Here is a 26,898-nt window from a genome sequence, read left to right as displayed (position 1 = left end):
GATGGTAAATCTATCAAAGATTAAAAATCAAAGATGGGTGCTGCTGTGAATAAGGTCTATAACATATAACGGAGGTGCCGTTTATAAAGACAGAACCAAAACGAAAGTTAAACTATATGTTATTCTTTGTTTTACATTACATTATTTCACATTTTTAGAAACTGTTATTTATATTACAAGAAAAATGTAATTTCTGTAAAACTGACATTAAAAATTCTGTATTGTAAATTGACTAGTTAATGCAATTTTTTTTTATAGTAACAAACAACATGATCTGTAAATGACTGTTAAGAGTTGCTTCATCTCTGTCATTATCTTCAACTCTGTTTCCTATCAGACAACAAGAGCTAAATTCATATCTGTACACATAATGCTGTGAATGTAAACAAAAGCTCAAATTGCGTTATAATTAATTTTTATTTTTGTTTATTTATTTATTATTGATTGCTGTACACAACAAGCTTGCTGGTCACTTTACAAAATTCATAATAACCTAGCAATTGAGTGAAGTGCTTTCTCAGTAGAAGGCCACCTCTAAATTTACAGTAGTTTCACTAAATTACCAGGGTGAGTGAAAAAATACAAATTTAAAAGGTAATTTATGAAATATGTGCAATTGTAAAGGTTTTACCTATTAAGTATGTTGTGAATATTACTTGCTTCTTCGTGCCATGTGTACATTGTTAATGTCTCGTTAACTCTGACTCATGCAGCCGTATCAACGAAAAAATGACGCGCCTCAGTTGACCGCCAAGGCGCGCTCACGCTCACGGGGCGCGTCCTCGCATTAATGTGCACTCAACAGCGGCCTCTAGTGACACATGTGGAGTTGTGTTGAATCGCGTCGTTGGCTGTGTTTATTTTGGGAGTCGGGAAGCTGTTTGAACTCGTCACATTGAAGCAGACAGCAGTGGATTGAACTCGAGAACAGATCAGCCGTCAGCAGCTGCTCGACTCTTTCGGGTGATTGTTCCTCATTGTTTGACGCAGTTAGTGAAGAGTGTCCGTGTGCGTGTCTGTGGGCCGTGACTGTGACTTTCAGCTGATCAGGAAGTTGCTGCTGTCTGTCAGTCAGTCAGTCAGTCCGCGCGCTGCTGCTGTTATCATTACATGACAATTATAATAAATGTAACACAAGTTACAAACCAAAACATCGCGCTGAATAGAGACGCGCGTTATTCCGTATTATGTTATGACATAAATACGCTGCATTCTCACGTAGATACAGCACTTTTATTTATACAGCATGGTAATTTGCTGTATCATCAGTCTCGGACTTTAAACTGATGAAAATGGATACTTAATAAGGCGAGGCAAGGCAAGTTTATTTATATAGCACATTTCATACACAATGGCAATTCAAAGTGCTTTACATATGAATGATAAAGAAAATACTAGATCGAATTAAATTTAAAACAAATTAAGAAGAAGAAATGAGATTAAAAAGTAATACATTGAATTTATTCTTCACACATCTAACCTCTTAAGCTGGTTCCAGCTGCGGGTGCCATAATAGCTAGACGCTGTCTCACCTTGTTTTGAGTAAACCCTTGGTATTTCTAACTGACTTGATCCTAATGATCTGAGAGGTCTGTTAGGTTTATTTTCAACAAGCATATCTGCAATGTATTTAGGTCCTAGGCCATTGAGTGATTTATAAACGAGTAATAGGCTAGTACCTTAAAATCAATTCTAAATGTAACTGGAAGCCAGTATAATAACTTGAGGACTGGAGTAATATGCTCAGATTTTTTGGTTCAGGTGAGAATCCTGGCAGTGGCATTCTGAATGAGCTGCAGGTGTCTAATGGTCGTTTTGGGAAGGCCTGTTAGGAGTCCATTGCAGTAGTCCACACTACTGGTGATGAATGCATAAACAAGTTTCTCTAAGTCTTGACTGGATACAAAACATCTAATTCTGGCTATAATTTTTAGATGATAGTTGGCTGATTTAGTTATTGCTTTGATGTGACTACTGAAACTAAGGTCTGACTCAAAATCAAATCAAATCACTTTTATTGTCACACAAGTGCAACATTGGATGAAAGTCTTGACTCCAAAATGATACCAAGATTCCTTACCTGATTTTTTTTTGTCTGACCTGGAGTCAATGTATGCATTCACCTTGGGAATTTCGCCTTTGTTGCCAAATACAATGAACTCTGTCTTGTTGTATAACTGAAGGAAGTTTTGGCACATCCAACTGTTAATTACGTCAGTGCACTAGCACAAAGAATCTATGGGGCTGTAATCATTTGGCGATAGGGCTAGATATATATAGCTATGCTATGCAATTGTGTTCTTTTTTGGTAGATTTCTTCTGTACACAATTAGTGACCTTTGACCCAGTTTTCCAATCTGTCTAGGAAATACTGTTTGAAATGTGATTAATTTCACTGTCTGCAACTCGCTTTGGTCATCACTGTCTAAATGCTGGTAATGTAAGAAAGAAAAGTATCTTGGTTTATTACATGCTTACTGAATGCATAAGTCGAATAGCTATAAAACGCACACACTGTAACAATACACAGTGTCTATTATTTATGACCATTATGAAATTGTTATGGTGTAAACATGAAATATTTGTTGACATGCTCATTTGAATGTTTAGCTTTAGATGTGTCACGTCCATACTGTTATAAGTGGGCTTGTTTAGCAAATCAGATTCTGTTGTATTTTTACCACTGGCATCTCTGTTTATTTATAATGTAAATTTTTGTGGAAATCCTCACAGAAGGAACAGAAACATGTCGAGCCGAAGCGGTAAGAAAAAGTCCACAAAGACATCCCGCTCGAGTAAAGCTGGAGTGATCTTTCCTGTGGGCCGGATGCTGCGGTACATTAAGAAAGGACTTCCCAAATACAGAATCGGTGTTGGAGCTCCAGTCTACATGGCTGCAGTACTAGAATACTTGACTGGTGAGGGCTCTTATTCTGCTCACTGTGAACTAATTTACAATAATGAAAAACAATAAGGACAGTGGATATCAATAGTTGTAGGTTGTCCAGTTTTGTTTAAAACAAAGTCTTTTTCCTCAGTGATGAAGTGTTATATTCTGAATATGATCATTCTGTGCTGTACAGCCAGAGCTTCATCATAAGTCTTCACACAGAACAGATTCTCTAGAGAGTTCTGACTGAGAACTGGAGATCTTATATTATATAGATCTTACAGTATAAATTATATAATATTACATTTCTAGAATGTTTAGGGTTCATGATTGAATGGGATTATCTATGTCAGTACATGTTTGCGCTCTTTTAGAACAAAATTTGTTGAATTCTTTCAGCTGAAATTCTGGAACTGGCAGGAAATGCAGCCAGAGATAACAAGAAGGGCCGCGTCACACCTCGACACATTTTACTAGCCATCGGTAATGACGAGGAACTCAATCAAGTAAGAATTCATTATATTTAGGCATGGGAATCATAAGGAATTGAACAATTTTGGTTCCAATTCCATATTGTCATCATTTACTCACCCTTTATGTCATTCTAAACCATATGACTTTCTTCTGTGGAACACGATGGGAGACATGAAGGTGTCACTGCTTGCAGGACTGTAAAAGATGCTTAAACTTACAGCAATTAATTCACTACCAAACAATTGGTTCTTAATAATAATAATGTAATAATAGTATTTATTTATCACGTTATACATTTGCACATATACAGTGAAATTCTTTTTTTCACATATCCCAGCTAAGCTGGGGTCAGAGTGCAGGGTCAGCCATGATACGGCGCCCCTGGAGCAGACAGGGTCAAGGGCCTTGCTCAAGGGCCCAACAGTGGCATGTTGGCAGGGCTGGGGCTTGAACCCCCAACCTTTTGATCAGTAACCCAGAGCCTTAACTGCTGAGCCCCCACTGTTCTTTTTATGTCAAAGACTGTAAAAAGGGGCCTATTCTTGAATGCTCCTTCCCAATCCCTGTTTGACTGTGGTTTTACGGTGATCTCTGCAGTTGCTGAGGGGCGTCACCATCGCTGCTGGTGGAGTTTTGCCCAACATCCACCCAGAACTGCTGGCAAAGAAGACAGGCTCTAAAGCAAAGCTGGAAAATATCATCACACCCCCACCAGCAAAGAGGTCCAAGACCATCAAAAAAACACTTGTCAAGAGACTCGGCACCAAAAGTTCACCCAGAGTGAAGGTATTCATTCACTTCTAGCCTTCATTCAGTTTCTGTGAGGGCACAAGCACTGAAGGTGTGTACTGTGTGGCACCTGTTAATTTTCTTCTAATTCTTTGGCCGTTTCTGGATGGGAGCCTGAGGCTGCTCCTAAAAGCATATGATCAATTTTTTTACATTTAGCACTCTGATTAGGGAGTCTCAACATTTCTGATGGAAATTTTGGGGTCTCTCTCTATAAACCTTTTGCGCCATTAACAGTTCAGTGTTTCATGTGCATTAGAGCGTAGGCTTAACTTTTGAATGGAATAGCCTAAAAATGATATTTTTTCTCTGAATCATAATGTCATGCTAAGTTTTAATATAATAATGATAATGGTTTAAACTTCCAACTAGATTCTCTGTTGAAAACATACTTTTTTGAACTCGTCCACCTTTCATCAGAGACTTTTTATCAGATTGTCCCCAAATTTGGTGTAAATAATCTTCAGACCATGTTGGTTAAAAGTTATGAAAAGCTTTTTGATGCACCAAATTTTTCATGTGTAGCACATAAACAAATTTTACAAAGAGGACGCCAGTCAGGAAGTGAGGCCATATTATGTTGACTAGTGGTGTAACGGTTCTTGTTAAAAAAAAAACTACCATTATGGTTCGCCACCCACGTTTCAATAAGCATTTGTACCACGGTTCATCTCGGGTCTAATGACGCATCTGGAGCATACAGTTTGATGAAGAAAACACGGTTACAACCTCTGCTAATGCAGCTGTATGGCTTTGTAGATGGATGCACTCCACCTGTGTCTCACATGGGTCAAATTTCTACAGAGAGTAGCTGTCCAATTAACTGTTAGTATGTTAAGTCAGTTTATGACATCACAGTTTTGCACATGTTGGTGTGTAGTTGAAAATGGCAAGAAGAGAATATAAGCCGCTGAGAGAGAAGCCACTGCGTCATTCAAGTCTCCTGTCTGGAATCATTTTTGATTTGCAGCCATTTACAACAGTGATGGTCAAAACATTTTTGACAAAACAATCGCTGTTTGCAGATATTGCTCAGCGCAGGTGCCATAAACTCATGGTAATACATCGAATATGATTTACTATGACAAAAGCGCGGCATGCAGATGAGCCCAAAACTGCACACATTCTATCCGTTTATAAGCAAACACTCAGTGCTACTTTGGACAGACATGCATAAAAACAATAACTAAACTACTTGGGCTGTTGAAGAGTCCATTGATGAAGATTTGAAATTTCAGCGTATGGTTAAAACACTCGAGCCGCATCACACCATCCCTTCTCATATCCATTTTAATAGGTTATTCCTTCAATAGTGATGTAGGCTACAGCTTCCATATGTTGAATATGTGTTAAAATAATACAATTATTTTTATGTCGATGCATTAAGTATAATAATTTAATAAAGTTAAAATGTTGGACCCTAAGGGGTCCAATATAGTAATATTTTATTATAGTAATATTGTAGTAACTATGAAAGAAGTAACCATGGTTTTATTGGCTGAAACCATGGTTTTGATGCAATTAACCATGGTTTTACTACAGTAATACAGTAGTACCATATAGTAACCATGGTTTTACTATAGTAATATTGTAGTAACCTTGATACACCATGACTTTATGAGCCATGGTTAATTTTGTGTTTACTATGGTTTTACTAAAAATATAATTGTGAAAGTATGGTTAATGTAGTAAAACTGTGGTGATTTTTCATAAGGGAAAACCTGTTAAAGTGTTTGTGACATTTGGATTTGTAGGTAGTATTGTTTTTTTTCTGAACAGAGCAAGTACTGAAATGTACTGAAACTGACCTGTGAGAAATTTGAACCGTTACTCCCCTAGTGTTGACAGAAGACTTGCCTGGTATGATTACCTGGGTTTCCATCCATGTATTTGTATAAAAATTTTGGGATATCGCAAAAAATGCTGGAAGGAAACATCAAGCTGTGAATAAAGTTTCCGAAATGTGCATAAAAAAACATATACACTCGCTTGATGTGGATACGTTTTTTATTCAGGAAGAATACATGTGCATAAACTACAATGGAAACACATTTACAGAATATATTCCTATAGAATTTATTTTAGAATATAGATGTGCTTCAGAAAGTCAAGTAATTAATTACATTTTATAAAAAAGCCACAATGGCTTCAACTTCCATTTTTATTTCTATTTTTTGCCAATTTCCCCAGAGTGACAATGTTGTTCTCTTGAACACATGGAATGGAAATGCTGCTTTATCCACATATTGTTTTAGCAATATTCAGATTTTTCGCATACTTTAAATCTGCAACACAGCCGGTGACACAGTGCAGTGAACACACAGTAGCCCTTTGGTGACAGGTAGAAAGACACAAAGATTGTTATAACTTGCTTTAAACTCTTTTTTTTTCTCTATACATTCCTGGAGGCCTGTGGAAAACTTGATTACCAAAATTTCAATGTCAATCATATGCCATTCTGCCAAACCGATTTGAATACCGTTTTTGTTTTAACTTCTCTTACTAAGTTTGTCCAATCTTCAACAAAATTGGCTCAGATCATCAGTTAGATTTCTGATTTGTTGGCAAGGACACAAAACAGAAAGTGAGACAGTTTCTTGGCAATTTTGCAAATTGAAAAGAACCTCAGTAATTGTCATCACCACCGTGCCCTTTGGGTATGTGGAACGTTTCAAGTCAGCACCACCTACTGGTCAAAAGTGATGAGCAATAATGTGTCTACAAATGTCTGCCACACAAATCTGTGCAGAACTAGTACGTGTATTCCTCAGACATCAGTTTTCCACTGGTGTGCTGGCCCTGTCATTGCTTCTTGCAGCTATATGTTTTAAAAAATCTTTGTAGTGGCCTTTTAATTTGTTAACAGACATTTTTTGGTCACTGTCTGTGCTTGCATAAGCAATAACCTTATTATTGTCCACATTCTGGCTGTACAGTAGAGAGGATTGTTGTAAAAGCTTCTATTTTGCTGTGGTGTGACAGAAGCGAGGTGAGATGAGTAAAGCCGTCAGTGCAGACAGCACCACAGTGAGCAGCGTGGCCGATGGCTTCACTGTGCTTTCGTCAAAGACACTGTTTCTCGGCCAGAAGGTACAACTGCTTTCATCACACTACACTCTTACCATAGACAAACCATTGAATGTTTCTAGAACAAGTGATACAGGCCTCTTCTAGCACAGTTGCACAGTATATCGGTACTAAAGAAGCACTGGGGTACCTAAAATTTACAGAGGTACGATATCATCATTTTGCAAATTTCAGGACCTGACCCAAATGACATTTTACTTTGATTCGCACAGTTCAGCATTTCAAGCAATGTGACATACACTGCCATTTAAAAGTTTGAAGTCACTTGACTGAAATGTTTCTCATGATCTTTAAAAATCTTTTGATCTGAAGGCATATGCTTAAATGTTTGAAATTAGTTTTGTAGACAGAAATATAATTGTGCCAACATATTAGTTTATTTCATTACAAAACTACAATTTTATAAAAATAATAAAAAAAATAAAGTTTTTGAAATTGATGACTTGGACCAAATAATAAAGAAAAGCATCCAATAAGTGCCCAACATAGATGGGAACTCCTTCAATACTTCAATACACAGGGTGATACCTCAAGAAGTTGGTTGAGAAAATGTCAAGAGTACATTTCTGCAAAATCTAGGCAAAGGATGACTACTTTGAAAATGCTAAAATATAACATATTTTTTATTTATTTTGGATTTGTTTAGTCACAACACAATTCCCATAATTCCATTTTTGTTATTCCGTAGTTTTGATGACTTCACTATTATTCTAAAATGTGAAAAAATAATAATAATAAAGAATGAGTAAGTGACCCCTAACTTTTGAATGGCAGTGTAATGAGAGATTCAGTAGGTTTTTAACACATTTACTGAATTTGACATTATAACTGTTTCATTCTGTAATTTATACACATAAATGAAGTCCAGATGAGAACATTTTTTATGTCATTTGCACTCTTTGTACAGCAGTGTGGGGTTAAAGGGTTGGGTAAAGTTATATATTTTTAAACTATTGCAGATTTGCATTGAGTTCAGTGCTTACATGTCGAGTGTGTTTTCATGCCACTGTCAGCTGTCTTTATATAGATGCACATACAGTATATTCCTATGTGTGTGTCATTCAAATTAATTGTTGAACCCAAACTCTCGATAACAAAAGAACAAAAAAAATGTCATTTCATCACCTCTACTTCCAATAAAATCTTTTTTTTTAATAGATATTTTAACAGCAAATATTTTCTGTCTGTTAAAGGTGCACTCAGTAAAAAAATGTTTTACTCTTAAATTTTGCATAGAGAAAATAAAGCCATGAAAAATAAATAAAAATCATGAAAGTAATGTCACAATGCCAGAAATCTTAATGGTCCAAAAATTGGCTTTATTCTCTTTATGAAAAATATGATTTCTTCTTTTTTATTTTTATTTTGGTTGATAATTTTGAGGAAGTTTAATCTGCATCACACTAATACATCTAACACACACACACACACACACACATTCACACAGTATTTGTCTCTCACAGTGTTTGTTTGCCTGTTGTTTTAGTTGCAAGTCATTCAAGCTGATCTTGCCACCATGGAAAGTGAAGCTGTTGTTCACCCGACTAACTCCATCTTCCACATGGGTGGTGAAGTAGGTAAAGAAACTTTTGTGTGACCGTATACTAATATAAAAAACAAACCCAGACTCTACCACTGGGATTATAAAGTTCAAGTTATGTTAGTGTAGAGATTTCTAATGCTCTCTCTTTAAATATTGTTTGCTCAGTGACTCTAAAGCCCTATTTGGATGGCAATTGTTTCTCAGGGTGACATCTGTAAAAGTAAATTTTCATGGCTCCTCTGTGATAAAACTCATGCGTGCAGATGACAGTTAAATCACGGGGAGACTCTTTGTCGATCACATGATTGCAGTTGCGCTTGTTATGTGGAATATTCATCAATCCACAAACGGTGTCCACTGTATTTGTGTTTAAATATGTTTGGAATTACGCTAAAGTGAAAATAAAAATGTTAAAGCATGAGGGAACCGCGCTGCAAAGTGCTGCAGACATTTACAGTGCACATTTTCACATACGGAGCAGGCCAAAATTCTTGCGAAGTGCAATTAAATGAATCAAGAAACTGTAGGGACAAGATTGTTTATCAACGCAGCCAAATAAATCTGTCAATGGGGATACGCATGTTTTGTCACCTGCTTCACCTCAGTTGCTCTGCTTGCACACTCTCTCCTAGATATAGAAGCTACACATGTTAAGGACAGTAAAGATAGTTCAAATGAAATTTGAGGAGCTATGGTAAAAATGGTTCCCTATCTGTCACTCACTCAACGTTGTGTCGATGTAGTGACACTATGGGTCGCCCTTGGGAGCCCTGAACACCTCTGATCTTTGAAAAAAGGCCAATGGGAATTGGCGAGTGGAATTTGCATGCCACTCCCCCGGACATACAGGTATAAAAGGAGCTGGCTCGACACCACTCACTCAGATTTTCTCTTTGGAGCCGAGCGGTTGTGTTCACCGAGCTGAATTACTCTGCTGATCCATTCACCTCAAAAAGCTGTTGGATTTACGGCGCATTACAGCGGCTTCTTCCCCTCTTGCACTGGTGAAGTGCAGAGAACACCCCTGGGCGCTTCAGCAGTTAAAAGAATATATTTTCCCTTCTAAAAGTGTGGCATTAACGGAGAGCGTCTTTTTAAAGATGCCTCTCCGTTTGTGTGAATTTCCTGGTTGCGGTCGTTACCTCTCTGCTTCCGATGGCCACGATCTGCCCACGCGGAGACAGCGTTCGTGGACGGATCATGTTCTCACTGCGAGAGCGCGACCATGGCAACGTTGTGGTCGTGGTTTTTCCTTCGTTAGAGGGAAAGACCACCCCAGCGGCTCCCCGCCTCGGTCCTTCTACCTACGGGTTTGTGGCCGCGTCGGTTAGCACTGGGGGCGATTTGGGGACCCCAATGGGAGCCACTCCGCCGGGTAACTCCTCATGGACCTCCCATTCCCCAGTACGCTCGTTTGCCCTGGGATGAGACCGCCGGCTCGTCTCAGGGCGAGTTCGTGATCTCGTTTCGGCGCTTGTGAAGTGGATGAGCTCTCGATTGCAGCATCGGAGAGTGGGCTGTCCATTCTGACGCTGAGGACTTGACTGGGCTCCCCCCTTCGGGTGCGGTTGCCCAGTCGCAGCCTGACGCGCAGCTGGCAGCCATGCTTGCCCGGGCGACTGTGTATCTCGGGCTGGAGTGGAACCCTCCACCCCCCTGAACCCTCGCAGCCTGACGATTGGTTCCTGGGCCCGGAGCGCCGCTCATGGCCGTGCCCCACCCCGGTCCGGTCCCTTTCTTCCTGGAGGTACATGAGGAGCTCACGAGGTCGTGGCGGGCACCTTCACTGCCTGGACCCGATCTCTGAGCTCCTCTGCTCTCACTACCCTCGATGGTGGGGCTGCCAGGGGGTACTCGGCGATTCCCCAGGTGGATAAGGCAGTTGTGGTGCACCTGTGGAGTGGAGACTCCACCCTCAGGTGGTCCAGCTGATCTGGAGTCGATTCAGTTAAGTGCAGGTGGACCTGTTCGCTTCCCGGTAATCCTCCCACTGCCCGCTCTGATATTTCTTGACTGAGGCTCCCCTCAGCACAGACAAGCTGGCACACAGCTGGCCCCTGGGGCTATGCAAGTATGCGTTCCCCTAGTGAGCCTACTTGCACAGACGTTGTGCAAAGTCAGGGAGGACAAGAAACAGGTCGTCCTAATAGCACCCTACTGGCTTACCCAGACCTGGTTCTCAGACCTCACGCTCCTCGCGACAGCCCCCCTGGCGAATTCCCCTGAGGAAGGACCTTCTTTCTCAGGGACGGGGCACCATCTGGCACCCGCGACCAGACCTCTGGAATCTCCACATCTGGCCCTTGGACGGGACGCGGAAGACCTAAGTGGCCTACCACTGGCAGTGGTAGACACAATCACTCAGGCCAGGGCTCCCTCTACGAGGCACCTGTATGTCTCCGCGGTGTCTTCCCTTTGGGACAAACACCATGGTCTCGCACTGCCAGTCCAAATCCACATCTCTGAGTTTGTAATCCAAGAGCCGTTTTGGAAATCTTTTTTGATCACTGCTAAGTGTCGTACGTTTCCCTGATGGAGGGATCGAATTTGCATGCAAATTCCACTCACCAATTCCCAATGGCCTTTTTTCAAAGATCAGAGGTGTTCGGGGCTCCCAAGGGTGACCCCTATTGTCACTACATCAACACAACATCTCGATCCCTCCATCAGGGAAACGTACGACACTTAGCAGTGATCAAAAAAGATTTCCAAAACGGCTTTTGGATTACAAACTCAGAGATGTGGATTTGGACTGGCAGTGCGAGACCATGGTGTTTGTCAAAAAACAGTAGGTAATTTGGCCGGGAATTTTCTTGCGGGAGCTGCGAGAAAAACACAGACATTTCGGATTCGGACAGCAATAAAATCACTTACTACCCCCTGTAAATGCTGGAATTACCTCACGTCTCAATGTAAAATAATTTCCGTCTGAATAGGGCTTAACACTACACACACAGTGGTACATACTGCTTTCCTACTTAGATACAGTCCAACAGGGAACAGATTTACATTGTGATTTTAACCGCATCCAAATTGAACACATCTATCTCAGGCATCCTCTGAAAAATCTTGCCCCATCTTGATGGGAATGTCTGTGATTGTGATATTAAAAACAATGTCGCAACGCTTCTGATTTATTTTGACCTACGTTGAATACTGCAACTAAACTGCAATGTCTCTTTGTGCTGTCTGGTGTGGTGGCAGTCCATCAGAGGAGGCAAGAGAAGCTTCCAGTATAACATCAAGCCCGTTTGTGATTAACACGACACAGCATGTGAAGAAAGACTTTCAAATTTAGGCAAAATATCAATGAAATCCAAGTTATTGAAGGATTTTAAAACAAGACTGAATGACAGGATCATACAGTATATAAACTAATCTCAGTGATGAGTGGAGAATGGAGTGGCTCTACACATACAGTAGATAAGTAGATGTTACTGTACATGGGGCCCTCCATTGATTCCTAAATGTTTGTTTTAGTCATATGGCCTTATTTTAAGAGCACTAAGAGCAGTGCTATGCCATAAGTCATACACAAAAGTCAATTGGCATGGCCAGGAAGTTTTGGTATATTCGTGCAAGCATGCGCTAAGTCTAGGCACAAGTGGGTTTGGCGAAATTATGCATGCAAAGCACTAACAGGTCGGGCCAAGTGCAATTTAATTATGAGGTTCTTCTCCAGCACCGTCTGCGTCCTTTTATATAGTCCATTCCCTGTCGAGCACCAGCGAGTTGGTAGTGTAAATGGTCTGTATGCAATGAATTAGAAAAATAGAAATATGGACTTACATTATTTTATGCATTAATTGCATCCTTGTTAAATGTCAGGCTTCTTTTATACACATGGAAAATGGGATTCTTGTCAGGATTTGGATTTATGCTCCATTAAATTATAGAGAATGAAAAGTATTATTAATCATTTTCATCTACTGACACACAAATCATGGCTAGTATCAACAGTGATTGAATTGGCATGCTCTTCACTTCTACCGGTCAATTTTGAAAAATGTAATTCATATATTGAAACATGAAAAAATAAAACCAAAATATTTCAAAATTCAAATTACACTTCAAATGAAACAAAAATATTATCAAAATAAGTGATAAAAAAAAATCATACCAAATCCACACATTTTCCCATCTCCAACTTGTTCCACCGGCCCCTTTTTCAGTGACTTAAAAATCACTCTACGACAACAGGTGGAAAAATACCAGTTCAAATTAGATCATAAATACAATTGTAAATATAAACATAATAATAATAATTGAAAAATAAACCATGACCTAAAGATGGTTTAACATAAATAAAAAAAAAAAAATGGTTTCTTAAAACGGCTACAACAGTGATTGTCATGGACATAATTTGAGGTTCCACTATAATTTAAGAGTTTGGACATGAACTTTATTACCACCTGCTGGTGGAATCTCAGAACTGCAAATGCAGGAACTGAAAATGGTTGTGGTATTGAATATTGAAGCGCAATGACCTTTTTCTTAGGAAATTAGCAAATTGTGCTTTGTGCCACTTCATTTATATACACTATATGGCCAAAAGTTTGTGGACACCCCCTTCTAATTAACGAATTTGGTTACTCCATTAAATCCAATAAAGAAAAATCTTAATGTTCCTTTGTGTAATGGCTTGGGCTTTGTGTGCTTCCAAATTTGTGGCAACAGTTTGGGGACAGCCCTTTTCTGTTCCAGCATGACAATGCCCCTGTGAACAAAGTGAGGTCCATAAAGAAATGGTTTACTGTGTCTGATGTGGAAGAAATTGACTGGCCTGCACAAAGCCCAGACCTGAACCCCACTGATCACTTTTGGGGTGAACTGGAACAGCAACTGTAAGTAAGGCCCCATCGACCAACATCAGTTCCTGACCTCACTGATAACCTTGTGTCTGAATGAGAGCAAATCCCTGCAGCCATGTTACTACATACAGTATAGTGGAAAGCCTTCCCAAAGAGTGGAAGCTGTTATTACAGCAAAGGGGGAAATTGATGCCTAAGGTTTTGAAATGAAATATTCATCAAGCACATATTGTGTCCACAAACTTTTGGCCATATAGTGTACATTACACTCCTAGTTTGCGCAAACACTCCCACCCATGGTCACTTACACTGGCACAAAAATTGCGCTAAGAATTAGCGCTCTTACGAACATTGGATAAGACGCAGAGCACTCATGAAAATAAAGCCCCTGGCACAGCGTGATTTTGTTCTGTTCGTTTACTATATTGAATAATGTTTGGTTGGTGATTGGAAAGATTATTATGCATCAATAGTTATTGAGACTATTTTAAGATATCTGGAAAAGATCATCTGTGTACAGGGGCATAATTTTAGATTATTATACATATTCGCAAAAATATGATAATAAAACCTACTGCAATCTTTTATTGGTTTGATCAATCAATATTGTTTTACATATGAGCCTCCCTGGTAAATTTCCTCATGGACCGCCACTGGTCTGGTACGCCAACATTATGAATTTTCAGTTTCTGCTAAATTTTGGGTAAGATAACAGTTGGTGGGTCAAGTTCTCCTGGCATCCAGTCCTATTTAAAATTAACTCATTAATGATAATCCGATCATGGACTGATCCTTAAATCTGTAACACCATATTCAGAAAGCAGACACTCCCATCTTACTAAAAACTACAGAGGTTCAAATCATTACATGAAATCACATCATAACAGTTCAAACATTGTTTAGAAAACAAATCCTGTTTGAATAGTGCTTGAGTAATTTTTACTCAGATAGAATGTGGTTCTACTTTCTAATTTATATTTCTGTGGCAATTTTAACTCACCGATCTTCTAATTTTGTGTTTGAATTTTGAATTCTTATTTTCATAGACCTCTTAACATCTTCATAGTTCTATTTTATCATTTGTTTATAATCCGACTTAGAGGCTACGTATTTACTATTAATAATTGGATTGTTAGAACATACGTTTTGAAGTGATAAAGGCACGTGATGTCAGAGGAAGAATGTTTGTTTTCTGTTTTAAGATAAATTTCTGTCATTATTTACTCATCCTCATGTAATTTCAAAACTGTACGACTTTTTCCTGGAACACAAAAGGAGATGTTTGGCAGAATGTTATTCACGCTGCTATTTTCTATACAGTTAAAGTAAATAAGAACTGACATTTGAGCTTGTTCCTGAATGCGGAGAGGGAGAATTTTACTGATCTCTTTCATGTTCTCACACAAGGTTCACACCTCAAGACATGTAATGTGCCAGGTTTGACATCAGTGATGACACAAGCGAGAACCAATGATGCTTGATATCACTGATGACATAACTGCCATTATGTGTCTTGAGATCTCATATTTGAATGCACAGGGGAAGATTTTCAGCAAACAACAACTTAAATTTGTGTCTGATCAATACACAAAGCTATCGGATGAATTCATAAGATTTGAAATACATACTTTATTATAATTTTTTAATGCATTTTTATCCTTGTTTTTGCTTGGCTGTGTACAGTAAATCCCCTTTCACTTTCTGTGTATGGAAGAGAGCGGAGTTATCATTTTGCTAAACATCTCCTTTTGTGTTCCGCAGAAGATAGAAAGTCATATGGGTTTGGAATAACATGAGTGTGACTAAATTATGACAAAGTTATCACTTTTGAGTGAAGTATCATATACAGTTATCTTGCATTAGTGTGATTTATTGTGCTCTCGTGTCTACAGCTGGCGTCTCACTAATTTACACAAAACAGCTTCTTGTGGTTTTGTAATCGCGGAACACCGTATTGCGATTTCAGTTTTAATGCAATCAATTATGCAGCCTTCATGGATATCATACCGATGTCTCAGACGTCAAAGTCTGCAGGTTTTAGAGCATTTTAGATGGTTTCTCCTTATCATATATTACAGGGATAGACTGACCATAGTAGCACTGGAAGAGAGACGCTTTCCTCATGCACAAGCGTGAGAGGATATTCAAGTTTACAGAGGTTTAGTACTATATGGTAGAACTGGTCTAATTGTTTTGTTATCAGTTTGTGATAGCTAGGGCCAGTAAAGCCAAGCATACAAGCCAAGCACTGCAAGACTCAAACTTGTTGTCTTTAATGTTTTGAGCCGGTGACAAGTCTGAGTCAAATCACAGCATGTGCCTGTCGTTGACTGTCCTCTAGTATGCACACATCTGAGACATGCTCCACCTAGTTTAAAAAAACCTGTTGGACGACCAGTCATCAAGTGTGCACATTGTCCCAGCCAGCAAGAGAACAGCAATGATCAGCAGACTGTGAAACAGAAGAGTGCAAGAGGAGAGCAGTGCATTGGGAAGAAGAAATTCATAATAATAAAAAATAATGTCTCGTAACCTGCTGTATCATCAGTATTTTTCAGCTCTCTTTCTAAGTCTAAGTTGTGCTTAAAGGGATAGTTCATCCAAAATTGAAAATTCTCTGATAATTTACTCAACCTCATGCCATCTGAGATGTGTATGACTTTCTTTCTTCTGCAGAACACTTTTGAAGATTTCTAGAAAAAGATACAGGCTCACTTCCAGTCAGGCGTTGACAAATGGTCGAATTAACCCGAGTGCTCCTGGGACACAAGCGCAATGGCACGTTCCTTTGATTCATTGGTTGTGTCTGTCATGCGTCAGTTCACATGCCATTGTGCTTACGTCACGGGAGCTCTCGGGTAAATTCGGCCATTCATCAACGCCTGGCTGGAAGTTATCTTTTATAGTAAAAAAGTGCATAAATATCGTTCTTTTTCGCACACAAAAGTGATCGATTCGCATTAGAAGACATTAATGTCACCACTGGAGACAGGATGGATTACGTTTATACTGACTATCTGTGTTTTTAGGACCTACAAATATCTAATCACCATCCTTTTGTACAAATCTTCAAAAGTGTTTTGCAGAAGAAAGAAATTCATCTTTGATGGCATGAGGGTGAGTACAGTGCATCCGGAAAGTATTCACAGTGCTTCACTTTTTCCACATTTTATGTTACAGCCTTATTCCAAAATGGATTGAATTCATTTTTTTCCTCAAAATTCTACAAACAATACCCAATAATGACAACGTGAAAGAAGTTTGTTTGAAAGCTTTGCAAATGTATTAAAAATAAAAAACGAAAAAAAAAAAAAATCACATGTATTCACAGCCGTTGCTCAATACTTTGTTGAAGCACCTTTGGCACCAATTACAGCCTCAAGTCTTTTTGAGTATGATGCTACAAGCTTGGCACACCTATTTTTGGGCAGTTTCTCCCATTCTTCTTTTCAGGACCTCTCAAGCTCCATCAGGTTGGATGGGGAGCGTCGGTGCACAGCCATTTTCAGATCTCTCCAGAGATGTTCAATCGGGTTCAAGTCTGGGCTCTGGCTGGGCCACTCAAGGACATTCACAGAGTTGTCCCGTAGCCACTCCTTTGTTATTTTGGCTGTGTGCTTGGGGTCATTGTCCTGTTGGAAGATGAACCTTCGCCCCAGTCTGAGGTCCAGAGCGTTCTGGAGCAGGTTTTCATCAAGGATGTCTCTGTACATTGCTGCATTCGTCTTTCCCTCGATCTTGATTAGTCTCCCAGTTCCTGCCACTGAAAAACATCCCCACAGATGTTTTTCACTGTAGGGATGGTATTGGCCAGGTGATGAGCGGTGCCTGGTTTCCTCCAGACATGACGCTTGCCATTCAGGCCAAAGAGTTCAATCTTTGTTTCTCATGGTCTGAGAGTCCTTCAGGTGCTTTTTGGCAAACTCCAGGCGGGCTGTCATGTGCCTTTTACTAAAGAGTGGCTTCCGTCTGGCCACTCTACCATACAGGCCTAATTGGTGGAGTGCTGCAGAGATGGTTGTTCTTCTGGAAGGTTCTCCTCTCTCCACAGAGAAATGCTGGAGCTCTGTCAGAGTGACCATCGGTTCTTGGTCACCTCCCTGACTAAGGCCCTTCTCTCCCGATCGCTCAGTTTGGCCAGGCTGCCAGCTCTAGGAAGAGTCCTGGTGGTTCCAAACTTCTTCCATTTATGGATGATGGAGGCCACTGTGCTCATTGGGACCTTCAATGCTGCAGAGATTTTTCTGTACCCTTCCCCAGATCTGTGCCTCGATACAATCCTGTCTCGGAGGTCTACAGACAATTCCTTGGACTTCATGGCTTGGTTTGTGCTCTGACATGCACTGTTAACTGTGGGACCTTATATAGACAGGTGTGTGCCTTTCCAAATCATGTCCAATCAACTGAATTTACCACAGGTGGACTCCAATCAAGTTGTAGAAACATCTCAAGGATGATCAGTGGAAACAGGATGCATCTGAGCTCAATTTTGAGTGTCATGGCAAAGGCTGTGAATACTTATGTACATGTGATGTTTTTCATTTTTTATTTTTAATAAATTTGCAAAGCTTTCAAACAAACTTCTTTCACATTGTCATTATGGGGTATTGTTTGTAGAATTTTGAGGAAAATAATGAATTGAATCCATTTTGGAATAAGGCTGTAACATAACAAAATGTGGAAAAAGTGAAGCGCTCTGAATACTTTCCGGATGCACTATAAATTATCAGAGAATTTTCATTTTTTGGTGAACTATCCCTTTAAGTTTGTGTGAATACAACTTTCTGGATCAGTTCATCAATTGCGGATGAATGACCTTGTAATTGACACCCAGTCTGTGATCAGTTGTGTAGTGTGCACACCAACACGACAGTAAACAAGAGTCAGTCTGAAGTCTTCGCAGGGTGACGGCCTTCAGTCTTGTAGTGTGCCCTTGGCTTAACTTAGAGTTTTGAGTCACTGGTGCTGTCAAAACCCACCAGTCCTTCTGATTCAACAACAACTATATAAATAATGTTTACCACTGAAAATAGGCTAGTGAGATACCAGCTTTAAAGAGTTCACCCAAAAATTATATTTTACTCCCCCTCATGTCATTTCATGTCTGTATGACTTGAACACTAAAGGAATCATTTATACCAGAATGCACAAACTGATCTTTTCCATGCAATGAAAGTAAATTGGGACCACGACTGTCAAGGAAGATTTTTTGAAGAATAATGAATTACATTTTGGTCTGTTCCTCACACAAAACTATTGTATGTCTTTAGAATACTTATAGCTTACATGTCAAATGTAGAATATAGCATACAAACTGTCATATTAACAGTATGTTAACAGTAATATATATATATATATATATATATATATATATATATATATATATATATATATATATATATATATATATACACACACATACAGTTGTGCTAAAAAGTTTGCATACCCTGGCAGAAATTTTGAAATTTTGGCATTGATTTTGAAAATATGACTGATCATGCAAATCCTTTTGTTTAAGGATAGTGATCATATGAAGCCATTTATCATCACATAGTTGTCTGGCTCCTTTTTAAATCATAATGATAACAGAAATCACCCAAATGGCCCTGATCAAAAGTTTACATACCCTTGAATGTTCGGCCTTGTTACAGACACACAAGGTGACACACACAGGTTTAAATGGCAATTAAAGGTTAATTTCCCACACCTGTGGCTTTTTAAATTGCAATTAGTGTCTGTGAATAAATAGTCAATGAGTTTGTTAGCTCTCACGTGGATGCACTGAGCAGGCTATATACTGAGCCATGGGGAGCAGAAAAATCCTGTCAAAAGATCTGCGTAACAAGGTAATGGAACTTTATAAAGATGGAAAAGGATATAAAAAGATATCCAAAACCTTGAAAATACCAGTCAGTACTGTTCAATCACTTATTAAGAAGTGGAAAATTCAGGGATCTCTTGATACCAAGCCACAAAAGATTTCAGCCACAACTGCCAGAAAAATTGTTCATGATACAAAGAAAAACCCACAGGTAACCTCAGGAGAAATACAGGACCATGCAGATCATTTTTGTTCAAGTATCGTCGTATTGTGCTCCTTGAAACAACTACACCGTCTTTTTCCAGAGCAGCCTGTATTTCTCCTGAGGTTACCTGTGGGTTTTTCTTTGTATCCCGAACTATTCTTCTGGCAGTTGTGGCTGAAATCTTTCTTGGTCTACCTGACCTTGGCTTGGTATCAAGAGATCCCTGAATTTTCCACTTCTTAATAAGTGATTGAACAGTACTGACTGGCATTTTCAAGGCTTTGGATATCTTTTTATATCCTTTTCCATCTTTATAAAGTTCCGTTACCTTGTCACGCAGATCTTTTGACAGTTCTTTTCTGCTCCCCATGGCTCAGTATCTAGCCTGCTCAGTGCATCCACGTGAGCGCTAACAAACTCATTGACTATTTATACACAGACACTAATTGCAATTTAAAAAGCCACAGGTGTGGGAAATTATCCTTTAATTGCCATTTAAACCTGTGTGTGTCACCTTGTGTGTCTGTAACAAGACCAAACATTCAAGGGTATGTAAACTTTTGATCAGGGCCATTTGGGTGATTTCTGTTATCATTATGATTTAAAAAGGAGCCAGACAACTATGTGATGATAAATGGCTTCATATGATCACTATCCTTAAATAAAAGACAGTTTTTTTTTTTTTTTTTTGCATGATCAGTCATATTTTCAGAATCAATGCCAAAATTTCACAATTTCAGGGTATGTAAACTTCTGAGCACAACTGTATATATAATATTAACTGCTTTTATGCTGTTTTCAGTCTAATAGTTTGGAAAAGAGCAGTGTGAACATTCTGCTAAATTTTCTTTTGGTGTTCCACAGAGATAAGAAAGTCATACATGTTTGGAATGAGGAACATTTTCATTATTGGATGAACTATTCCTTTAAACACGTATTTACTCGGGTGATTTAATCATAGTGTTTTTCTTTCAGGCAGTGCTTTGGAGAAGAAAGGAGGGAAGGAGTTTGGAAATGCAGTACAGGAACTGCGCAAGAAGCATGTTCCTTTAGAGGTGGCTGGAGGTACAGATACAGTACTTTACTGAACCAAAGACGCTACTGTTGAACTACAAACATTACTATATAAATAGAGACAATACAGCTGAGGCACAGACTCTATTGTTGAAAGACACTACTGTTGAGCTATATAGATGAGGGAATATAGAGACACAAGAGATGGATCATAAGGAGTTGTTATTAATTGTGGCTATACTACAGTGTGTAAATCAGCGCATATTTGGGCAGGTACAGTGAAATGTGTTTTTTCTGTTAGAAGTGTTTATAGGTTTACCTTTTAACTGAATGTCTTTGTCTTTTCTCAGCGGCCATCACGTCAGGATATGGTCTTCCTGCAAAGTTTGTCATCCATTGTAACAGTCCGGGCTGGGGTTCAGATAAGTGTGAGGAGATGCTGGAAAAGACAGTGAGGAACTGTCTCGCTCTAGCAGACGAAAAGAAGCTAAAATCTGTGGCATTCCCGTCGATTGGCAGTGGCAGGTAAAAACCACAATAGAAACACTAATTCTCTGCCCTCAAATTCAATTAAGAATTGTTAAGGTTGATTAGTGGAGCAAAAATAGGCTGGCGATATTGTGTGAAAAGTTGCTCATAATGAACTTATATAAAACAATATCACATTTGATATTGCTTAAATATTTGTTCATTTGTATATATTCATGCTTTTGTAATGGGTAAATACATACCTGGCAGATAAAGGTGTTAAGAATATTTTATGTTTCTGGAAACTTAATCACAGTAATGCAAAAAGGGAAAATGTTACGGACTCATTTGTTTGACAATATATGTGAACTGCTTTCATTTTGAGTTGCATTGACCCAGATTTTCATGTAACCCTTACTGGTTACACATGTGGGTGTGGGCATGTGTTAATAGTGAGAGGATATAATCAGTTTGAAATCACCAGTAGAAAGTATGATCTTTTGGGCCGGGTGAACACTTAAACTCCTAATCAAGGTTCATTAAGGAGGGTTAAGAAATTATGCAGAATTACATTTAAAATGTAAGAGGAACAGTCAAGTTTTTTATTAAAGAATAAAATTAATATATACAAATATATAAAAAATATTTCCCCTTATGTTTCCTTTTTCCCTTTCAAGGTTAAAATCAGTTTCTTTTCAGTTTTAGGATCCTTTTCACTTTTAGGCTGCAACCATATAATTTGTTTTAGATCTGAAATTACTTTTGGGTTTCTTTCTCAGTTCCTTTTACTACCTGGGTAGATTTTAATAGTTTCCGTTCAGTTCATTTCTCTGTGTGATCCTTTATCTAATTATCTGTAGTCCACTGTGTTTAGATGAAGGAAGTGTCTATCTGTCACTTTGTTTATTGGGAGTTGTAGTCCATTTGTGATGATATTGCATTTACACACTAGGGAGTGGTTCATCAGGTTGACTCGCCATCTTTATTTCTTGTTTCTTCTGTTGCGGGGTTATTTTCGTAAACTAAAACTAAGACGAATACTACTGATTTAAAAACATCTTTGTTAACTGAAAGAAATATTGCAAAGTAAATTAAAAATGAAACGAAACAAAAAACATTTATTGAAAAAAATAACTGAAATAAAATATCAATTCGAAAAAATAATTTATCGTTTTTAATAATCATTATGTACTCACTCATCACATTGTGGATTAATCTGACCTGTATGGCTGTGTAGGTGAAAACCTGCAGATGGCGATATGGTGTGTGAAGCTGTGAGTTTAGCTGATACTGATAATGATAAAAAAGACAGGGACATGAATGATGGCTGGTAGGAAACAACAGAGCCCTTCATGGGATTATTTCAAGTTTAATATTAAACTGGAAAAGCAAATGTATTGTCACTTGAAATTAAAGGAAAACATTTTACAACCTGAAAGTGCATTTGCAAAGCAACTATTGCAAGAAGTACAAATTATTCATGGCCAAAGATGCGGAAAGGAAGAGTAACAACAATAATGATGAAGCCTGTGGGAAACATCAGACTCTGACCTCGTGTTTCCAGAGATTGAGGTTTGGGCAACAAGTTCACATGAATATCAGAAATGCGAAAATGCACTTGTAAATGTGTTTGTTGAGACTGGTAGGTCCACTAGACTGTGTGATTTGGCATGTTCAGTGTTTAATGCTGCTCTTGACCTCAAATTCATCACTCCAAGCGCTGCATGAATTAATCCCATGATTGCGCTAAAAATGCAAACGGTAACTCGGTGTGTAAAGGAAATGCTGAAAGAGTAGCGCAAAGTGACCGTAGCCTATGTGTAGGTGGATGGAGTAAAACATGTTTGACTTCTTCATTTCTGTTGATTCCTAAACTATAATTGCTAAAACTAAAGCTGAATCTGAAATATATAAAAACGAAATAAAATGTGTCAAGAAAATAAAAACTAAACTTAGCAAAACCATTAACTAAAACTAAACTGAAATTTAGAGGATAATTAAAAACAGTATTAAAATAAAAACGTGCAAAATTATAATAATGTTGTTCTGTCAGAGTTTCAATTGGTGGATGCTTTAAAATAGAAATAATAAAAAAAACCTGAGTCTTCACAAATAACTGCAGTTTAAAATAATAATAATATATAGGGTCCATTTTCTCCTTTTCATCAAAATAATCTTTGTATTTTCCCTTGTTTATTGTATGATCTCTTTTTCAATCTCCTTTTGCTGATGATTACACTCAGAATCCAACCTCCAGTCATCAGCAGAAAAATACCCAAATTAGGCACTCTAGGTGCATTCAAACCACAGCACACGCAACAACCCTACAAATAGACACAACATTGCAATTCGCATAAACACCATTGGCACTATTCATACTGAATCCAACAGGGTGTTACACACATTTTTGCACTAAAGAAAAAAGGACGGTCGCAGCTTTCTAATGATATAATTTTTGGTTTCTATCCCAAACTGTTGCCAAGATATCATGACATGATGGCTCATAGAAAACCTTGTTTTTGAGAACATGACCTCTAAAGATTCCAAACTATTCTTCAACAATTGACAAAATTGGAAGATTTATTCAAGCATGAATTAAATGACTAATAGATAAATAACAGTTTAAGTAAAAATATAATGCAAAAACACTGCTCTTGCACGTTCAGTGTTCATGTGCAAATTAATTTATTCAATGTCTGTATAAAATCAATGCTTGCTCACAAAGCATACTTAAAACACATCCATGTACTAACACTTAGGCATGCACCTCCACACACAGCTCAAACACACAAGGTGTTAGTGAGGACAGCAGGGGGTGCTCACACTGCGGTCTGTGTTGGTCCTAACACCCCTATATAGTGACGGGGACACTATATTGTAAAAAGGCACCATCTTTTGGATGAGACGTTAAACCGAGGTCCTGACTCTCAGTGGTCACTAAAAATCCCAGGGCACTTCTCAAAAAAAGAGTAGAGGTGTAACCCTGGTGTCCTGGACAAATTTCCCCCATTGGCCCTTATCAATCATGGCCTCCTAATAATCCCCATCCCTGAACTGGCTATATCACTCTACTCTCTCCTCTCCACCAATAGCTGGTGTGTGTGGTGAGTGTACTGGCGCACTATGGCTGCCGTCGCATCATCCAGGTGGATGCTGCACACTGGTGGTGGTTGAGGAGAGTCCCCTGTTCACTGTGTAAAGCGCTTTGAGTGTAGTGTTAGAAAAGCATTATATAAATGTTACGTTCATGCATTCATTTAATTTGGTAGTTGATCTTAAAAAAAAAAAAAAAGAGCACATTTTTGCTCATTTTACATTTTATTTTTTTGGCATTTACAGATTGTATTGAGATTTTTTCAGTAAATGCTATCAATTGGTTGTTAACGCATAACTTTTCAACAATGATATTTCATGTTATGGTTTATGATTTCTTACACTTTCTCTTATACAGAAATGGTTTTCCAAAGCAGACGGCAGCTCAGCTCATTCTGAAGGCCATCTCCAGCTACTTTGTGACAACAATGTCATCATCTATCAAGACAGTGTACTTTGTCCTGTTTGACAGTGAGAGTATAGGGATATATGTGCAGGAGATGGCAAAACTTGATGCCAATTAAAGTTGCAATTATTCTCTGTATATTTAAAAATAAATAGTTAAAAATAAGGTTAAAAGAAATAATTTGTTTAAATATACTATGCAGAGGTGATCAATTCTTCAGTGGATAAAAATATTTTTGTTGATACTTTATCAGAACAGCAATATAATAGTTTTCTGTACTAAATGAGTGAATTGTTGTATGTCATTCTATTATTTTCTTTATAAAAATGGGCTGTTCTATTTCAGCGCTGTGCTTGTTTGGGAAATATATTGTAGATTTGGAGAGTAACTTGTTTAATGTAATATATTTTGCACAGTTGTCAGTAGATGGCACCTTGCGTCCATCATGATATTCAGAGGTGGCCCATCTCCTTATTCAGACAAATAACTAATGTAAAAACATTCTGTTTTAATGTCCTTCCTGCTGTAAAATAGGCAGTCACCACAGACTGCATGCTTCCAGTGAGCAGGTATGCACTAGGGGTGTGAATCTGCAGAGCCCTGACAGTACAGTATTGTATAGATATCTGTTGCTATATGAAAAGATTGTGATTCTTTACGTGACGTGTGTAGTGATTCAAAAAATTTTAAATCTTTTACTAAATTGTTTCTTATTCATAATCTTGATTGGATTTGGATTTTTTTGTTGACAATGCTGCAGTATGTTTTGTGTTCACGTACACTTGATTTGATATAGGCTGGTCCAGCTAATGTACAAGCACATTCTCGAGTTAACTGACAGGCAATGTCTGTATCTAAATGGAAGATCTCTGCAGCTTCGATTCCTTCTGCAGCCAACCACTCCATCCCACTTCTGCTGATGTCTGTCTGAGCATGAGTTTCCTCACTGGCTAGAGCACAAATATAGCAGGTGATGGATGTTAGATTAATGGCATGATACAGTAAAGATCAAATTAATCCAGTCAGCAGAATCACAAAATAAATGCAGTCAAAATGAGAACCTGCTACTTGATTGAAAAGGTTTGTTTACCTGTGAACTCGGGTCAGTGGTCTAATTTCTAGATGCTTTTGAGTACTTTTGACTTACAGTTGAAGTCAGAAGTTTACATACACTTAGGTTGTCATTAGTTAAGTCATTAAAACTAAATTGTTAACCACTCCACAGATTTCATACTATAGCAAACTATAGTTTTGGCAAGTCATTTAGGACATCTACTTTGTGCATGATACAAGTAATTTTCCAACAATTGTTTACAGACAGCTTGTTTCACTTTTATTGACTATATCACAAATCCAGTGGGTCGGAAGTTTACATACTGTGTCTAAAGATCAGATGAAAGATTACTGTTAACTGTACCTTTAAGCAGCTTGGAAAATTCCAGAAAATGATGTCAAGCCTTTAGGCAATTAGCCAATTAGCTTCTGATAGGCTAATTTGAGTTAATTGAAGGTGTACCTGTGGATGTATTTTAAGGCTTACCTTCAAATTCAGTGCATTTTTGCTTGACATCATGGGAAAATCAAAAGAAATCAGCCAAGACCTCAGAAAAAAACATTGTGGACCTCCACAAGTCTGGTTTATACTTGGGAGCAATTTCCAAATGTCTGAAGGTACCACGTTCATCTGTACAAACAATGGTATGCAAGTATAAATACCATGGGACCACGCAGCCATCATACCACTCAGGAAGGAGATGCATTCTGTCTCCTAGATATTAATGTAGTTTGGAGCGAAAAATAATCCCAGAGCAACAGCAAAGGGAATTGTGAAGATGCTGGAGGAAACAGGTAGACAAGTATCTATATCCACAGTAAAACATGTCCTATATCAACTTAACCTGAAAGGCTGCTCAGCAAGGAAGAAACCACTGCTCCAAAACTGCCATAAAAAAGCCAGACTACAGTTTGCAAGTGCACATGGGGACAAAGATCTTTTTGGAGAAATGTCCTCCGGTCTCATGAAACAAAAATTTAAACTGTTTGGCCATAATGACCATTGTTATGTTTGGAGAAAAAAGGGTGAGGCTTGCAAGCCGAAGAACACCATCCCAACCTTGAAGCATGGGGGTGGCAGCATCATGTTGTGGGGGTGCTTTGCAGCAGGAGGGACTGGTGCACTTCACAAAATAGATGGCATCATGAGGATTATGTCCCAATTATGTGGATATATTGAAGCAACATCTCAAGACATCATCCAAGAAGTTAAAGCTCAGTCGCAAATGGGTCTTCCAAATGGA

The 26,898-nt window shown here is 38.5% G+C and overlaps 1 protein-coding gene across 3 annotated transcripts; it reads left to right on the top strand.

The window, feature by feature from the left end:
• The first annotated feature begins 697 nt into the window (after positions 1–697).
• On the top strand, positions 698–25,665 carry LOC127429145 (core histone macro-H2A.1-like). Of its 3 annotated transcripts, none has more exons than XM_051678006.1 (9): positions 698–963; positions 2,734–2,918; positions 3,290–3,396; positions 3,962–4,150; positions 7,139–7,243; positions 8,727–8,817; positions 20,596–20,685; positions 20,985–21,159; positions 24,554–25,665. In XM_051678006.1, exons 2-9 carry the CDS (start codon positions 2,747–2,749, stop codon positions 24,717–24,719), a joined length of 1,095 nt encoding a protein of 364 aa, XP_051533966.1. In that variant the 5' UTR covers positions 698–963; positions 2,734–2,746; the 3' UTR covers positions 24,720–25,665. The 3 variants fall into 3 exon arrangements, with proteins under 3 accessions (XP_051533966.1, XP_051533964.1, XP_051533965.1); XM_051678004.1 differs by having other exon boundaries at positions 781–963; positions 7,136–7,243; XM_051678005.1 differs by lacking the exon at positions 698–963 and adding an exon at positions 1,036–1,318 and having other exon boundaries at positions 7,136–7,243.
• Positions 25,666–26,898: the final 1,233 nt, after the last annotated feature.

The sequence above is a fragment of the Myxocyprinus asiaticus genome, chromosome 38, assembly GCF_019703515.2.
Source record: "Myxocyprinus asiaticus isolate MX2 ecotype Aquarium Trade chromosome 38, UBuf_Myxa_2, whole genome shotgun sequence".
Taxonomy (NCBI): Eukaryota; Metazoa; Chordata; class Actinopteri; order Cypriniformes; family Catostomidae; genus Myxocyprinus; species Myxocyprinus asiaticus.
Note: the sequence above shows the minus strand (reverse complement) of the source record. Positions and strands in the feature narration are given on the sequence as shown.

What these genes read in the sequence shown, in the direction of transcription:
- LOC127429145 (XM_051678004.1), top strand. Translation starts at nt 2,747, where the DNA reads ATGTCGAGCCGAAGCGGTAAGAAAAAGTCCACAAAGACATCCCGCTCG. An exon ending in AAAGTTCACCCAGAGTGAAG is followed by an intron (nt 4,151 to 7,135) that starts GTATTCATTCAC and finishes GTGGTGTGACAG; the next exon opens with AAGCGAGGTGAGATGAGTAA. An exon ending in CACTGTTTCTCGGCCAGAAG is followed by an intron (nt 7,244 to 8,726) that starts GTACAACTGCTT and finishes CTGTTGTTTTAG; the next exon opens with TTGCAAGTCATTCAAGCTGA.